The sequence below is a fragment of the Anguilla rostrata genome, chromosome 7, assembly GCF_018555375.3.
Source record: "Anguilla rostrata isolate EN2019 chromosome 7, ASM1855537v3, whole genome shotgun sequence".
Taxonomy (NCBI): domain Eukaryota; kingdom Metazoa; phylum Chordata; class Actinopteri; order Anguilliformes; family Anguillidae; genus Anguilla; species Anguilla rostrata.
This window is the reverse complement of record NC_057939.1, coordinates 43,151,456-43,170,195: the sequence shown is the minus strand read 5'-3', so window position 1 is coordinate 43,170,195 and position 18,740 is coordinate 43,151,456. Positions and strand designations below refer to the sequence as shown.

The following is an 18,740-nucleotide window of genomic DNA, read 5'->3' as shown; positions in this document are numbered from 1 at the left end:
AAGTCTCGTAGCTGTTCTAAAAGCCCTCACTTGATGTTGAGAGGCTTTTGTCTTGTTGTGAAGTGGGTCTGAGTCACTGTTGTGTTTGTTGTGTTTAGGCGTTTAATTAATCTCTATTAATTTCTCTATCTCTGTGCTTCTAATTCATCTGGTAGTCCAATCAAGTGCTCAATGAAACTGGTTAATTGGATTCTCATGGTTGTTGTTAAAGAAAAGAGAGGCTGCTGAAAGCTTAGCTTTGCATGTAATTGGGTAAGCGCTTTAACCATGGCTCTGAATTTAATCATTCTGATTATTTTACCCTCATCCTGGTAAAGTGCCCTCATAACGAATCTGACCTCAGTCTGATTATGGAAAGATCAGTTATTTACCCCACAAAACAGGGTCTTCATACAGCCTAAACCAGCCCTGAGTCCAAGCTTAAACCAGCCCTCAGACCTGAAGACAACAGCAGTAGAGCTGAATTCCACAGCAGTCTGTAGAGGACTGACTCTTGCTGATAGGTCCCCTCTGCCTGTGAAATGTGCTGCCAGGTCTGTTCTGTGTTTAAAATAAATGACAGAATTAGACCCTATGAGAGGGAGTATGTCAATACCTCCATTAAAACCCAATACTGAACACACATGCATTCACACAAACATGCGTACACACAAACACAATATCATGCAGCACACACTCACACCCATACACATAATATCATACTGCCTACAGTCACACACACACACACACACACACACACACATTACACTGTGATTAAGTCAACATCTGTCATCTGAGAAAACACAGGTTCCTTTTCCTTTGGTGTCTCCTAATGTGTCCTTATGTTATATTTAGCTGAACTGTTCATCTTGTGAAAATGCATTTTAATTTCCAGATGTTGAAACAGGAAAGGATTTGGAGAGAAAGATAGAGAGAAAGAGTCATAAAGAGTGTGTGTGTGTGTGTGTGTGTGTGTCTGTATCTATTATCCGCTGGCCTGCTCCATGCTCTGAATGGTGCTATAATTCCACAGCTGCCAGATCCGTGCACCTTACAAGGAAACAAATGGCCTGTGACCTGCAGCAAGCCTTCCCACATGCAGACACGCAGACACGCAGTCACGCAGTCACGCAGGCAGGCAGACGTGCAGACGCGCAGACGCGCAGACAGGCAGACGTGCAGACGCACAGACGTGCAGACAGGCAGACGTGCAGAAGGCAGCGGCATATGCGCAGAAGCGCGTCAGAAGGCCGCGGCATATGACGCCAGTAGAGGCCGGTGAGGATGGGCTGTGTGAGCCATCGCCACTGTGAGAATGAGGGACACATGCAGTAGGACTGCAGCTGATAAATTAAACAGAGCCGCTCTCTCTGCCCTGTTTGCTGCGGTTCCTCAGTCACGTGGGGGTGTATTAATATCCCCCCCCTCTACTGGCTCATTATTTTTTAATTCATCAATTGGCTCACAGTCTCTGTGCTGTCCTGGCAGGGCAGAGACGAGTGTCTGAAGTGAAGTTGTGCAGTCAAAGCAAAGTAGCCGTCAGCTTACTAAAGACGTGGAAACCGGTAGGGGGAGGGGCCAGCGCCCGCATCCCGTCACCCGATTGGCTGGGCTGCCTGGCAGTGAGGAGGGGGCTGCGAGAGGGGGCTGGGGGGGGGGGGGGTGAGCGAGCGAGGGGAGGGAAAGAGGGAGAGGGAGAAACCCGTTAGACACGCGGAGCCTGTAATAGCACATCGGACACTGCAGAAACCAACACTGTCACAGAGAGAGAGAGAGAGAGAGAGCAGAAAGATAGAGAAGGGGAGAGAGGAATAGACAGAAAGACTGGAGGAGAGAATGAGAGAAACGGAGGCAGAGGGTGAGGGCATACAGGAGAAGAGAGGATAGAGACAGAGGGAAAGGGAGTGCAGGGGAAAGTTGAGAGATCGGCGCCGCGGTCATCGCAGACGGAGGGAAGAAGAGATCGGAGCGTGGAGAGCGGGGCGCTGAAAGTTGCTCGGTGCGGAAGCGGCGTTTCTGTGCGAACGCGTCACGGGGGACGTGCGTGCGCTGCTGACGGACGCTACTGGAGCATCTGAGCGCGTGCGAAGAAGAGCTGCCCCATGCCACACACGCTTTGGACAGAGCGCGTGTCACTGCAGTCGCACGTAACCCTCGTCTCTGCCTCCCGCTCTTGGAAACTTTTCCGTTCCTTTGGAAATTAGACGGCGAGACGGAGCCGACGCGGGTGACTTTGGGGGGTCGGGGCTGGTGAGCCTGTGCACTTTGAGACGCCCCCCCCCCCGCCCCCACGGTAAAGGGGGGTTCCCCCGCAGTTGTTTTACGGCATGGAGAAGTGGAGCAGCGAGGAGTCGGTGCGTCTTAGCCCGTCGGCGGAGAGCCGCGACTCGGACCGAGCCTCGGCCTCGGACCGCCAGTTCGGCCGGCGCGGCTTTACCGTCGGAGCGTTCTACGGCTCCGCCGGGCCCCGTCCCGCGGCGGACGCCAGCGCCGCCGCCGCGGAGGACAAGAGCGAAACCAGCAAGCGCGGGGTGCTCAAGGGAAACAAATACGTGGTGTTTTACCTGGATCTGTCCTTTGTGTTTCTTCTAGAGTTTAAGAAGTTCAGCATGGCCAGGGGCTGCCTGTGCTGTCTGAAGTACATGATGTTCCTCTTCAACCTGGTCTTCTGGGTAAGCGAACTGCTGCTCTCACCGTCCCTGTTTCCAGTGCATGCTGCTCACACTGTCCCTGTTTCCAGTGCAGACTGCTCACAACGCCTCTGTTTCTAGTGCACACGCTTCTCACGCTGTCTCTGTTTCCAGTGCATGCTGCTCACACTGTCTCTGTTTCCACTGGACACTGCTCACACTGTCTCTGTTTCCAATGCACACTGCTCACACTGTCCCTGTTTCCAGTGTGTGCTGCTCACACTGTCTCTGTTTCCACTGGACACTGCTCACACTGTCTCTGTTTCGAGTGCGTGCTGCTCACACTGTCTCTGTTTCCACTGGACACTGCTCACACTGTCTCTGTTTCCAGTGAGTGCTGCTCACACTGTCTCTGTTTCCAGTGCGTGCTGCTCACACTGTCTCTGTTTCCAATGCACACGGCTCACAACATCCCTGTTTCTAGTGCACACTACTCACACTGTCTCTGTGTTCAGGGCACACTGCTTACACCGTCTCTATTTCCAGTGCACACTCTTCACACTGTCCTGTTTCCAGTGCACATTGCTCACACCGACCCTGTTTTCTGTGCTGTCTGTAGGGTTGGATGCTGCTGGCAGTAGGTCAGTAGTGACACTAATTACGATGCCCTTTTACATCTCCGGTGTGTTCCACCGTGCGTATAATCATTTGCATATCGTTATTAGTTTTCTTTTGAATGCGTGTCCTGTTGGGGTAGGCATAGTTCAGATTAATTATATGAAATATAGTTTATGTGAATTTACCTTCTCCTCGTGCTTAGACAGCCTTGACTCTACTGTGTGCAGTCTGGCAGTTCTGAAGAGGAGACTTGCACAGGCTGTTCAGCCAGCCTAATATGGGATCTTTTAAGAATTCATGTGATGTGGTCTGGAGAGCAGCAGTTCTGGTGTTAAGGATATTGTCAGCGTAAGCAGTTTGCAGGTTCTTATCTATGTTATTTTGATTGGAAGTGTCATTGCCTTCCGAGGTTTATGGAACGTGTCTACGGTCATTTTTTACTATGTTATCGTGTGATGGAAGATTGCTGTCAGCTGTGGAACACAGCATTATATATGTCATATGCGTGTAGATGTAATGTAGAAATATTGATATGTACGCTCTGGTGTACCTTTAAGAAAGAACAGAAAGAAACTCTCAGCAGTTGGGCAGCAGCTTAGCTGGTCTGCTTCCCTCTTTCCGTCCTGAAGTGGGATGGATAATGGATATTGGGGGATTATGAAATTTGGGTGAATGTTGAGTGTGGATTATGAGCTTAGGCTGTGCATGTGGGCTCAGGTGTGTCTCTGTGTGCATGAGCACTGCTGTGCACCAATTCATGCAGAATATGATGATCCATAGATCCATTCCTCTGCTCACATGGGGGACAAACATACAGATAATGTTAGCCTGCTGTCCCCAGCCTGGGGGGCAGGGAGGGGTGGGGGGTATACGTGTTAGGGGGCCAACGATGGGGATGGGGGTGTGTTCTGATGCCACCGCTCTCTGACTGGGGCAGTAAACACCCTGATTACAGCTTTCTGATTGGTGGTGTAACATGCTACTTACAGCTCTCTGATTGGTGGTGTAACATGCTGCTTACAGCTTTCTGATTGGTGGTGTAACACGCTGCTTACAGCTCTCTGATTGGTGGTGTAACATGCTGCTTACAGCTTTCTGATTGGTGGTGTAACATGCTGCTCACTGCTTTCTGATTGGTGGTGTAACATGCTGCTTACAGCTCTCTGATTGGGGGTTAACACACTACTTACAGCTCTCTGATTGGGGGTTAACACGTTACTTACAGCTCTCTGATAGGGTGCTTACAACTCTCTGATTGGGGGTGTAACACGCTGCTTACTGCGCTCTGATTGGTGGTGTAACATACTGCTTACAGCTCTCTGATTGGTGGTCTAACACACTGCTTACAGCTCTCTGATTGGTGGTCTAACACACTGCTTACAGCTCTCTGATTGGTGGTCTAACACACTGCTTAGAGCTCTCTGATTGGTGGTCTAACACACTGCTTAGAGCTCTCTTACTGCAGCTGTAATGGCACTCCCCGCTGCTCTCTGCACGGGGGTGTAACGCGCTGCTTACCGCCATCTCAGCGGGGCAGTAATGGCCCTGCCCTCTCGGCTTGGCGGATCGTTATCCTGCTGTTGCCCTCCTCCTCCTCCTCTCTCCCCTTGGAGGCCAGCTCTTTTTATAGAGCGCGCACAGAAAAACAGCCTTTTTCAGATGTGAGGTGAGCTCAGTCGCAATTATGGCCGCGTTACCACGGCTCCCGGCGTAGCTCAGTGCCATCGCCTGAGCCCGATGGCGCGAGGACCAGGGATTGGCTACGGTCCAGCCTGGAGGCGCTCCGGCGAGCTTCCGAGGCCGAGCGTGCCCATCCATCCGTCCGTCGCTCAGCTGTGTTCTGGGGGGTGTCGTGGCGCTTTGGGACGTATGAAATATGAAAGGTAGTTACCGCAGGATGCATTCCAGCCACATTTCTCAGGCTGAATCTCATAACTGTCTCAGGTTCTGTTTAATGTGCTAATACAGACCAAGCTGGAAGCACAATAATCTGCATAATCAGTTTTAACTTTATACTTCTCTCTCTCTCGTTCTCTCTCTCTCTCTCGATGTATCTAATTTTAGTGCCATTTTTTTATTACCGTTTATTACCAGTGGAAATCAGCCTAATTCTGTCCTGCAGTCATTTTTCTTTGTGTCTTTAATTTAATATTTTGTCAAAATTCTGTATGCAAGGTTTCTGTTGGATGCTTGTCCCATCTAGTGTGGTCTTGCTGGCTGGCTGTGCCCCATACATCATGTCCATATCATCCAATAGACAAGATGATGCTGTCAAAGATTTTGGGCCAGATTTTAATGAGAATGTCATATATAATTTTCTTTTGATTGGACAGAAAACTCTGCAAGCTCTGTCTGTTTCTCTCTCGTTCTCTCTCCCCCCTCCTGTATCTTTCTCTCTTTTTCTCTTTCCCTCTCTTCCCCTCTCTCTCTCTCTCTCAGACTAATTAGAGTTTTGGCACAATCACTTATGAAAATTGGAGAGTTTATTGGGAAGTCAGTAATTGGGTGAATGTCGTGATAACGCGCAACTTCCTGCAAGAGACCTGGTAGTCCTGTCCTTAGTGTTCCCAGCTGCTGAGAATATCGATGTTAATATCTCCCTCTCCTGTGAGATAATGCATGCAGAACACAGCAGTCAGCATCTGAAAGCAGATAACTGTGAAATCAATGCAGGTACACTGCTTCCTGCTAGCCTAGTGTCAAAGGCTTGACTATACCTCCCTGCCTGTGGGATACCCCCACCCCATCCACCCCAGTTACCAGGAAGATCATGTGGGTTTCTGATGATCTGTGATTACATGTAATTATATTCATTAGTGATCCAGCCTTTCGTGCTGACACTGGTTAAGCCCTGTGCTCAGGACAGTTTTCCATTGGCTGTTACTCGTTGCCTGGATTTTTAGGCTGTTTTCCACTGGCTGGATTTATGGGCCATCAGCCAGACTGAAAGCAACCCCCACCCCTGGGGTGATGGATCAGGACCAAACCCCACCCCTCTGGTGATACATAGGGAACAAACCCCACCCCTCTGGTGGTGGATCAGGACCAAAACCCCACCCCTCTGGTGGTGGATCTGGAGCAAGCCCCTCCCCTCCAGATGCATCATGCACCATGCACCATGCTCCATGCTCTCTGCTGGCATGTTCAGCAGCTGCATGATGAACAATGGGGGGGCAGCAGACGCTTTTATCCAGTAGCGACTTAGTAGCTCCACATGTAATGGAGCTACTAGCTGAACTACAGCGTGTGAAAATACGATCGACACAATCAAAATGCAATCCATGTCAAGGGCCTAGTCAGGAATACACAATCTAAATCACCATCAGCATGCTAATACAGAATGAACGTCACCATCAATAATTCGGAATGCAGAATCCACATCATCAGGGACCCACGCGTGTTAGTTCATTAAAACCGCAGCGATACCTGAGGTCCAGCTTTTACACCCGGTCTCAGGCCACGCTCACACACCCCTACTGCAGATTAGAGTTTGTTTTACAGATGCGTGTTTTCACAGGGGAGTGACTTTTACTGTTAAAGCAGGGAAGGTGGGCCAGGTTTGTTTATTTAACAGTCCCCTGTCCTGTGCCGTTATTGCACATTAATGCTGCTCCACTAAGCTTTTAGAAATGGATCATATAGTTTTACTGCAAATGCATCCATTTCGGCTCAATAAATGAGGCTGATTGATAGAACAAAGTCATCCTCTTTCTCCGGATGAGTCCCATCACTCTCTGTAAAGTTTAAGCTTTTTTTTTTATTGTTTAAATTGCAAAAAAATTGAAAATAACATGTTATGTTATTGCATCTCTTTGCATCATATTGTGTTGTGATGCGTTGTATTTGACTGCATTCCACTGTGTGTTATGGTGCATGTTGCATTGCATAGGATTTTTACGGAACTGCAGTTGTGTTGCGATGCGTTGCATTGTGTTGCGTTGAATTATGCTGCGATGTTATGGTGCATTGAGCTGCAGACCCTTCTGGTCCCAGACGCTCAGATTGGTGCTACATTGTGCCCTCAGATAGTCAGCTCAGTCCGGGGAGGAAACTTAGTGATGTCATAAGTGCATGCATCCCTGCCATAGGATGACAGCCACAGTGTTACTATAGTACCCAGAGCAGCTATAGTGTAGCAGGGATGGTCCCGTTCACTCCTGCCCCTTTCCCTGGTAACGGCCGTGTTGTTGTAGGAGTCAGGTGGCCTGTGTCTACCCTCGAAAATTACCCATCAGCCTCTGTGTGGGGAGGGCAGGAAATGGTGTCAGATACAAGGACAGGCCTTCCACACACCCACTCATCAGACAGGTCTGCAGCCCATACTGGCCATCTGCTCCTGGGCTGTAGAGATAGGCGAGTCTGAGGCTTACCTAGGGTTCAGAAGGCCTTTGTTAGTGACCCTGCCTGTGGAACAGTACTGTCAGCCCACCTGGTGGTGACTCACGCATGCTGAAGTGTTCGTTTCTCAGCCTCCGAGAGTCACATCTTCACCCTTCCTTACAGAGTGTTCCCACGCAAAGAGGATGCAAGGCTGCAAATGAGGAAAGAAGTTTAGCGTCTCTTTGAACATAAAACTGCTCTACTGGGGAAACTCTCCTCTCTTTCTCTCTCTCGCTCACATACACACACACACACACACACACACACACATAGCCTCTCTTGAATTTGAATCCATATTGAGGACTGCTTTTTTGGTTTTGGCTGAATAAGGCATTATTAAAGCAATTTACTGTGCTTTCTAAGCAACAAGCTTTTCACAAGTGAGTGAGCACATTAGCAGCACTAAATTCCCTTTGGGACATGTATAGGTCATTTGTAGAGATGGAATGGACACAAACTGCTCTGGTCTAATCGACTCAATCTACAAATGGGGGGCAGAGCAGTCTGTAATAATTTGGATCCTGCCCCTAGTTCTGGTTTTCAGCATGGTTCTGCTGAATATTAGGTACTGACATTTCTGTCTGATATCTTGATTATTGCCTTTGAGTGACGGACAATATAATTTGATCTGGCAAACATGCTCGTAGTCCAGACAGTATCACTTGTGATTGAGTAGCTTGGTCTGTTTGACTGTAGGATTATTATGGTCTGTTCTCTCCTCCCACAGGCATAAAAAGGAAGTTCTTGGGGCAACAGAAGGTCACTCTTCGCTTCTTATCTCTATATACAAACCTGGGGTGTCCTGGAGTCTTCTTTCCTTGAAAGTTTTATTGCTTTCTGGGGAGACACAGAACACAAGAACTATTGGGGGTTCGAGGCTCAGCATGGCCACCGACAGCCACAAGGATCACAGTGTCCATTTTTATTTTAAGTTTGAATGCCAGTCTATGGACGTTTAATTGAGATCATCAATTGAAAGTCTTAATATCTATACAGAAAATGGTTGTTGAGGCCTGCCTGTTGTGTATTTTTAGAAGCAATTCCAGTTTCAAGCAGAAACCAGTGCAGTGCGATTTGGTTTTGTTACATGGAAAGTACTTTGCCTGAAGGTAGAGATTGCTACTGGCTCAACTTGTATTTGTCTACAACCATCACTTCTGTTGTTGGAATCTTTAACTGTTGATGCTCTTGTGCTCGCTATTCAGTGCTGAATGTTAAACAGGGGTGTTGACTGTTAAAGCTGCTGGATTCACAAAATAAACATATTACAAACAAATCATCACTTCCCTGACATTGCACTGTAGGTATTGAACGCGCACTGAGTAACAGCTTTCTGGGGGAGCAGATTCTGTAGTCTCCCTCAGGCAACTGGTTACCTGGAGGTTCCATGTTAAGCAGCTACACTGAGGCGCATAGCTACAAAAGATTGCAACATTGTTTTTTGATACTGTGCCGAATCCTTTCTTTTCGTTGCGGGCTGTTCTGTTCCACGCTGGGAGAAGTTCCGTAGTGCGTTTCATCATCATTGTCAGGTGACTACCTTTGTGTACTTCCTGTCCGTATCGGACGATGCATCACTCCCAGCTACGTGGGCTGTGTGCGGACGGGAGGGCGCAGGAATGAGTTCAGTTCTCTGCGAGCTGGTGGTACACTGCTGCATAATGCAAAAGGCCTGGTCCCGAAGGGGGGACGGCGCGCGGGGTTAGCGCAGCGCGTTGTGGACGGGCTCTCGTAGCTCTGAAAAGAGCACGTCTGTTTGAAAAGCTGTTTTGCTCGCGATAAGAACCCAAGTTTCTTGAGAATGTGCCAAAGAGGCACATCGCCAGGAATCTCTACCAGAAACGCATGGCTGGCATCACTTGTGACCAGGTGGCAGGGGATGGTAGGTTTAAGTGGGCCAGGCTTTGGTCACTATCTACATAGGTTGCTGTGCCAGTCAGTTATGGTTAGGGATACGGTTAGGGTTTTGAGTTACGGTTATTGTTAGGGGTTAGGGTTAGGTTAATTTGATAGGGGTTGGGTTAGGTTCGTTTGTTCTGACTACGCTTATGGTTAGGGGTTGAGGGTTAGGGTGAGAGTTAGGGTACGGTTTTAGTTAGGGTTCAGGGTTAGGTTTGTTTGTTGTTCCATGAACATACAGACTCTGTCTGAAAAAGGAAGTGCTTTTAGACGTGGCACGCACATACACACACACACACACACACAGAAACTTGGGTGTAAGTACTCTCATATGCACACACACACACTCAGAGGCCCGGGAGAAGGCACCGCGTGTGGATTCATGCTTCTGCTTCGGTGGACAGATGCTCCCCGAGTGAGATGGAGCAGGCTATGAATGTGCCGTATGGGCGGCTCTGAAAATGGCCCAGGGTGTAAAAGCGTGTTCACAGCTCTCCGAGCCACTCTGTCTGGGCAGGGTGTTCTGCTCATCACGTATCCGGCTGTTCTCCTCTCGCCGCGCATACGTGGCCAGGGCGTCGGATAGCCTGCCTGTCTCACTGCGCATATGCTGCTGGGGCAGCAGATAGCCCGTCGTTCTCACTGCTACTTGAAGCTACAGTTCTTGGGAAAGTTTCCTTTTACCGTTTCTGATGAACGGGCAGTGATTCAACCTGTTGATTAATTAAGCTTGTCAGCTAATTGATTAATAAAAAAATTCGCTGTCGGGTTTTGAGAGGGAAGGTACACGTGCTTCCCCCAAAACATCTGCGGCCAGCCACCGTGTCTCTTCACTCCGCAGTCCTCCAATTAGGCTGCACCGTCGCTCTGGAGGGAATGATGTAGCGCTCCAAACGGACAGCCAACTGCTGGAGCTACCTGCAGGAGCCGTCGAAGCTTGTTACCGCACACTGTGCCGTGTTCAGTGCGAGGAGCTGCTCCCGACTGGTTGGCTGTTGGCTGTTTGTCCGTCTGGAGCTCCGCTTGTGCATTGTCATGTGGAGTACCGTGTTACATGAAATGGAGTGTATTATGGTTTCAGTACATAGGCTGCAGGTCAGTTGTCTCTAGTTTGTGCAGGTCTAACAAGCCCACTGCCATACTGTGTTGCTCGTATTTCGATAAGACTTGTTGAATTGTGAGGCTTTTTTCTGGTATAACCGATTTGAGAAGGCTGATTCCACAGCTATATTTAATATTTATTTTCTCAGGAGGAAGAGTACTCCAGCTCTGTCATTTTGGGAAGGTCAGTTAAGGATGGAATAGTTTTGGAAAAATAGATCATTTTGAAAATGGGCTTCGGGGCTTTGTATGTTTCATTGCATTGAAAGGCAACAGGAGCTAATCCTGTTGTCAAAAGAGCTCTCTTACTGCAGAAACCGCTACAATCCTTTGTCTGTGAGGCACTTGCGAAAAGCAGAGGCTTCTTGTCATTAATCTCTTCTTAAGGAATATTAATTGCTCTCTCCTCTTGGGAGGTCTGTGAAGGGATCAGCTGCAGACGAACGAGAACCTATCCCTCCTAATCAGAAATTCGAGGATATTTTCTAAGATGTTTTCATTTGTGGCAGTTTGATTGTTTTAACATGGATTATGGTAGTGGGTGTGATTGTGTTTAATGTAGACGATAGGACTGGGTTTGATTGTGGTCAATGTAGATTATGGGAGGGGGTTTGATTGTGATTAATGAACACTATAATCGTGGGTTTGGTTGTGACTAATGTGCACCATAGAAGTGGGTAGAGTGAAATTTGTTATTTTTGCTATATACTTAAGGACTTTGGATTTCAGATCAGAAGATGAATATGTCCAAAAGACAATGGTCTTTTATTTAATGGTATTTACATGCCATATGTTTTACCATTTTACAGAAACAGATTTTTTATGTTGTCCCTCTATTTTCTGCTAAAGTTAAAAAATAAAAATAAAAATAATTCTGTATACAATTATCTGACAAATACCCTTTTGAATTTAAAATAAATGCTTAGTCTATTTGATATACGTTTTGAATAACATTATGTGAGTTAAGCAGAGGATACATTAATTAAATACATTGATTATATTACACTTAACTAGCTGAGACATGGTTTATCTAAAAGGGATATTCATCTATTTTTCATACTTGACTACTACTGAAATACTGTGAATAGTAGTTAATACTTATTTGGCACTTTGCATTTGCTAAATGGTAATTAACAAGTTATTGAATGAACAAATCCTCGATATTTTGAATGGTGAATGGGATCCTCCGCTATGTTGCATGGTTTAAAATGTGATCAATCACCTGTCACTTCAATCGAACCACAGTGGGATAACACATGAATTGCTTCAAGCTAGATCCACCCATGTTTTTTTTTTGTCACCATTTTGGCTGTTTTCGGCATTGCGGTTGAGCCTGGCTCATTGCTGTATTTTTTTGTTGTTGTTGGCACTCAGCAGGTGTGTTATGTGCGAGGATCTGGGGAGTTTATTTTTAACAAACAAAAAAAAGATGCTTCAGCAACCAATCTCCCAGCCCACCCCACACCCTCTCTCTTAGATTCAGTTTTTAATTAAAATTACAGCACGGATCAACACACTGAGCTAATGAGACAGTCAGGAGGGGAATTCACAAACAATGCATGTGTGCACACACACGAAAGCACACACACACACACACACAAACATACACTCACACCCCCACGCACACTGCACGCACAAAATTATATGCACAGACAAGTACTCACACGTGCCACATGCAAGCACAGACACACACACACACACACACACACACACACACCACAATCAGTTTTCTTGCTAACATCACCAGTATCTCGCACGTCTCAGTTTTAAGATTTTCACCATTTTTCTTGCTGATGTACAGAAGTGCTTGAGCTCCTCGGAAAGTGATGCATTCCCCTTGTTCAGGCCCTTTCCCCAGGAGAAGTCCAAAGTGTGTTTTCTTGCGTGCTCGTCCTTCAGAGCTCGGGTGTCTCTGAAGATTAGCGAGGCATGAAAGCATTGCAGACCTCGCAGTGTTTATTCAGGCCTGCAGAGATGCACTGTGGGGGAAATGCAGCTCACACCTGCTCCTGTAAATGCAGCTCACACCTGCTCCTGTAAATGCAGCTCACGCTCCTATAAATGCAGCTCACGCTCCTGTAAATGCAGCTCACGCTCCTGTAAATGCAGCTCACGCTCCTATAAATGGAGCTCACGCTCCTGTAAATGCAGCTCACGCTCCTATAAATGCAGCTCACACCTGCTCCTGTAAATGCAGCTCACGCCTGCTCCTATAAATGCAGCTTACACTCCTATAAATGCAGCTCACGCTCCTATAAATGCAGCTCACACTCCTATAAATGCAGCTCACGCTCCTATAAATGCAGCTCACGCTCCTGTAAATGCAGCTCACGCTCCTATAAATGCAGCTCACGCTCCTATAAATGCAGCTCACACCTGCGCCTATAAATGCAGCTCACACTCCTATAAATGCAGCTCACTCTCCTATAAATGCAGCTCACGCTCTTATAAATGCAGCTCACACTCCTATAAATGCAGCTAACGCTCCTATAAATGCAGCTCACGCTCCTATAAATGCAGCTCACTCTCCTATAAATGCAGCTCACGCTCTTATAAATGCAGCTCACACCTGCTCCTATAAATGCAGCTCACTCTCCTATAAATGCAGCTCCACACTCTTATAAATGCAGCTCACGCTCCTATAAATGCAGCTCACGCTCCTATAAATGCAGCTCACGCTCCTGTAAATGCAGCTCACGCTCCTATAAATGCAGCTCACGCTCTTATAAATGCAGCTCACTCTCCTATAAATGCGGCTCAAACTCCTATAAATGCAGCTCACGCTCCTATAAATGCAGCTCACGCTCCTATAAATGCAGCTCACGCTCCTATAAATGCAGCTCACGCTCCTATAAATGCAGCTCACGCTCCTATAAATGCAGCTCACGCTCCTATAATCCAGCTCACTTCTATAAATGCAGCTCACTCTCCTATAAATGCAGCCTCTCTCTATAAATGCAGCTCACGCTCCTATAAATGCAGCTCACGCTCCTATAAATGCAGCTCACTCTCCTATAAATGCAGCTCACTCTCCTATAAATGCAGCTCACGCTCTTATAAATGCAGCTCACACTCCTATAAATGCAGCTCACGCTCCTGTAAATGCAGCTCACGCTCTTATAAATGCAGCTCACGCTCTATAAATGCAGCTCACACTCTTATAAATGCAGCTCACGCTCCTATAAATGCAGCTCAAACTCCTATAAATGCAGCTCACGCTCCTATAAATGCAGCTCACTCTCCTATGAAGAATTTTAATCCCTGATTTACACAGAACATGAAACATGCTGTGATATCAGGTTATTGAGCCCTTACGGACAGTACTGAGGTAACACAGGGGTCAGGGTTTGGGGAGGTTAGTAACCGCGTATTACCCTCTTCCCAGATGAGTTGTGGGCTGCTGTCTCACCTTCTGTCACTGGTCAGGTTTTAAGCTTCTGCACTGACTGCACTGATTCTGCTTTTTATCAGCTGCCCACTGCACACAGCAATGAATTACAAAGCTGCCAACACAAAACCACCATTCTGAAACCTCTATCAAAAATCGCCATCCTGAAAGGACCATCCTAAAATTACTACCCATAACCGCCATTCTGAGAGGACCAACCTGAAACCCCCAATCTAAAACTGCCATAATGAAATCATTATCCAAAACCACCATCTTGAATCTTGAATCCATTTTTTCTAGCCATTTTCCCTGAATGCCCTTCGGGAAAATATATCAGTTGTATGTCAGGAATATGCTGATGCAAATCATGGCATCCTCCTCATTTAGCTGTTCCAATTGTATAAGCGCCCTGTAGGTCCATGTGGTGGAGACGTATTGCGATGAGAAGAAAAATGGTAACATTTTATTGCAGTGAATTATGGGAAATAAGCTTCTCCTGATTCTCAGAGGCTTGGCTTCAGGTCAAGCGGAATGGCTATTATACATAATACCGTGAGTTATCTACAGCTATGATTCAGTCACTCACCCTGGAGCCTCTGTGCGAGGGAGGTATGGGGAGGTGATAATGTGATTGCGGGTTGGGTTGTGTTAATGTCATTGTGTATTGGGTAATGTTAATGTGATTGCGTGTTAACCACTGTTAATGTAATTGTGTCTTCTGTGGTGTTAATTTGGTGTTGTTTGGAGGACTTGAGAGGGAGATATTAATGCGGTTGTTTTGGGGTGGGAATAGGGTGACTTTGAATGGGGGTATGGGGTTAAAGGTTAGCTGCAGATCTAGGAGCTTGGATCCCCCCATTAAACATGACTTTAGGGGTCAGAGGTTAGGACCCTGATGGCTCCCACTGATTGGCTAGCTTGCTCTGTGTTGTTATATTTTGTCTGTATTTGTAGGGTTTGGGTAGCTCTACAGCATAAGATAAACCTGCGGTATTCTCTTATCATCCCCTTGGCCCATACCTCAGTGCATGAATAATTAAAGATGGAAAATAATGCCGCATTAGAGCTGGATTAGAAATAGCCTCTAAACCACCCAGCTATCAGAGCCATAAAGCATGCATCCCAGCATTCCGTTCATCCATCGATTACCTATACCTGCTTATAGTCCATCGCCGGTCCATCTCCTGGTACATACCCCATTCACTCACACACTCATACCTAGGGGCAATTTAGACTCTCCAAGTAATGCATGTCTTTGGACTGTGAGAGGAAACCGGAGCACCCAGGGGAAATCCACACAGACACGTGGAAAACATGCAAGCTCCACATAGAAAGACCCCGCCGGGATTTGAACCAAGGACCTTCTTCCTGTGAGGCAACAGTGCTACTGCACCACCGTGCTGCCCAGGCTTACTATGGTGGGCTCATTTATCAGATTAAAAAGATTAATATTTTATATGTAGCTAAATATACATATGGAGCTTATGATACGTTATGATTGAGGGTTTATGTTAGGTTTAGGATTGGGGTTCTCATATCTGTAGAAATTTTGATGGGAACAGCAGTTTGTTTTCTTCCCCATGTTTTGGGATTTTTATTTATTTATCTATTTATTTATCGTGAACCCAACAGCGAACGAAATCTATAGTTTTTAATCTTGGAAATCAAACTCCCAAGGGTTCCATTTCAGAAGAGTCCAGGATTATGCGTGTAGTCAAAAGGGTTCAATGACGATAACCATTTTATTTTGGGTATGTCATTTTCACGCTCGTGTTAAAAAAGGGGGCACAACAGAAGGGGCTAACATATTCGCATACATGGAGACCCCCAGATCCTGGCCCCCCAGCACCGAAGCCCACAAGTACAGACCAGAGTGGATATGCTAAGACCAGACCATAATGCTGATGCACACATGCACACCCGCTCTCATTACTGATGATTAGTGTGCAGGCACCCTTCAGAGTTTCTAAATCCTCCTTTTCTAATTCTCACTTCTGTGTCTCATATCTCCACATGCCAGACCACTGGGAACCTCAATCTGTCTATCGGAGGCTTTTCATTTTTCATACGGCAAAAATCATACAAAAAGCCACTTAAAGGGAAGAATGGGCTCGCTGCAAATAGGTGACAGAGCCATTAGTTAAACTGAAAGCTTGAAGGATGAGGGTTGTTCTTAAGTGCACTGTGGTATTGAAGGTGCTGTTTGTCAGTACAATTAACCAAATAATTTATCAAATACACGCATGGTTAATTATTCATTTCCCCTTTTGTGCCGGTCTTGGAAAAGAGTCAAGGTCTTGAACTGTTCAGACTGCTCTGTAAGTGTGCAGAGCTTATGATGTGCACTGTAGGTATGCTCCGGTTTATACTGTGCTCAGTATGTATGCCATGTGCTGTAAACATGCAGTGTTTATGCAGTGCTCTGTAGGTATGCAGTGTTTATGCAGTGCTCTGTAGGTATGCAGTGTTTATGCAGTGCTCTGTATGTATGCAATGTTTAGGCAGTGCTTTGTAGGTATGCAGGATTTATGCAGCTCTATGTACGTGTGAAAAGTTTATGCAGTGCTTTGTAGGTGTGTAGTGTTTATACAGTACTATGTATCATGTTATGCAAGTGATCTGTATGAGATGTTTATGCAGTGATGGAGTATCAGGTTTAGCATTGCAGATATATATGTGAAAAGTTTTTTCAGTGCTCTGTAGGTGAATATTTCAGCTTTGCTTCCTGTAGCTGAGTGATCTCTCCAGTTGGGAATTCACTGTGTCACTGCACAGTGAATAGTGAAGAACAGATGGTTGTTTGGTGGTACAGTAGGAGTTAATTAATTTGCCGCAACTCATGCAGCACTTGTTTTGTGGTAATCTCTGCTGTACGTAGTGTAGCCCTGATGCAAACTGCTGCGTTTTACTGAATGGGAAACTGTCAGACAGTGGGGCCCTTAACTCGTGGCAGAAGTGTGCCCCCTGGAGGACTCGCATGGCACAGCTGCATCAGACACCCTGCTTCTGCCTGTTCTGTTTCAGGTCTGTTTCCCATGAGGCTGACCCCCTTCTTGCGCCTTTATTAGCTTAGTGGATTTGCAGTAATTATTCACTGTAATTAGAGTAAATGTGTTTGCTTCTCTGCTGCTGAAAAAGAAGTCACAGTGGAGCGTGCTGATGGAGACTCTGAGGGTTTTTCTCTATTCAGTGTGTAAGCTTTCATTAGTTCCTTTAGAGGCTCCTGGCTCCTGTTTCCAATGCATTTCTGGGTGCAGTAAAACAGCATACAGGAAGCGCTTTCTTCTGAACATAGTGTGTAATCTCAGTGTGTCTGTCTTCAGCTGTGAACAGCAGAGTGTAATCTCAGTGTGTCTCTCTTCAGATATGGGCTGCAGTGTGTAATCTCAATGTGTCTGCAGGGGTGTAAAGCAGTGTATAATCTCAGTGTGTTGTCTCTGTGTAATCACAGTGTGTCTATAGCTATCTGGCTGCAATATAATGTTATAATCTCACAGTGCATAATTGAAGTGTGTAATATCAGTGTATAACTGCAGTGTGTAATATCAGTGTGTAACTGCAGTGTGTAATCTCAGTGTGTCTGTGCACCTGTGGGTGGCAGTATGTGATCTCAGTGCGTAATCACAGTGTGTAATCTCAGTGTGTAACCGCAGTGTCTTTCTCTCCACAGCTGTGTGGCTGCGGCCTGCTTGGAGTGGGGATCTGGCTCTCTGTGTCACAGGGAAGCTTCGCCACGTTCTCGCCCTCCTTCCCCTCCCTCTCCGCCGCCAACCTGGTCATCACCATCGGCACCATTGTCATGGTGACGGGCTTCCTGGGCTGCCTGGGCGCCATTAAGGAAAACAAGTGCCTGCTACTTAGTGTGAGTGATCCACCATGTGTTTCCCACAGTTCCCTGCTCTTTCTCCCAAAATGACCAGCTTCTTCAGCCAGAATGATCTGCTCCAGAGCATGCGTGCTTATTTATATTGCATAAAATCAATTCAAATCATCAAATACAGTGATCAGGATCAAGATGTAGGACTATCGGATTAGCTTAACTATAGGATTGATTAAAAATTTATGTTTTGAGTTTACACTTAAAGACAGAGAGCTGCTGAAGCCCGAACATGCATAGGGAGATTGTTCCATAAGACAGGAGCTCTGTTCGAGAAGGCTCTCCCTCCCATTGTAATTTCAGATATACTTGGAATTTTCACATAGCCAGCATCTTGTGAATGAAGTCATCTCAGAGGAGACTAAGGAATAAGTACCTCGCTAAGGTACTCTGGAGCCAAACCTTTTAGAGCTTTATAAGTTAACAGTAGAAGTTTATAGTCAATTCTAAATTTGACAGGCAGCCAATGAAGAGTTTTGAGCGCTGGATTAATGTTCCCATTTTATAGTTCTAGTAAGAAACCTATCGGGTGCATTCTTTACAAGTTGGAGACATTTCAGGGCCAAATTGGTGCAACTGGGCAATGAAACATTATAGTAATCAAGCCAAGAGGACACAAATGCATGAAGTATTTTTTCAGTATCCTGGTGGGACAACATCTTACTTTATTTAGATATATTCTCCGTGTGGAAGAAGGCTGTTTTATGATATTATTAATGTGGGCTAAAAGGAGAGATCTGAATTAAGTTACGCCTTAGATTTTAAAATGGCTGCTTAGACGGAGACAGAGAAGCCATCTATATTTAAAGAAAACTGTAGGAATATATCTCCAACAGATTTGGGATCTACTACCAGTATCTCAGTCTTA

The 18,740-nt window shown here is 46.2% G+C and overlaps 1 protein-coding gene across 3 annotated transcripts in view; it reads left to right on the top strand.

The window, feature by feature from the left end:
* The window catches only part of LOC135259766 (tetraspanin-9), a 48,058-nt gene that overhangs the window by 22,363 nt on the left and 6,955 nt on the right, over positions 1 to 18,740 (top strand). For 2 of the 3 annotated variants that reach the window (XM_064344484.1, XM_064344483.1), the window contains 2 exons: positions 2,572 to 2,651; positions 17,666 to 17,857. In XM_064344484.1, coding sequence (XP_064200554.1) covers positions 2,589 to 2,651; positions 17,666 to 17,857 — 255 coding nt within the window. In that variant the 5' untranslated portion in view covers positions 2,572 to 2,588. Of the gene's footprint in view, positions 1 to 1,750; positions 2,652 to 17,665; positions 17,858 to 18,740 lie in introns of those variants that run through there. The other variant, XM_064344482.1, reaches the window with a different exon arrangement.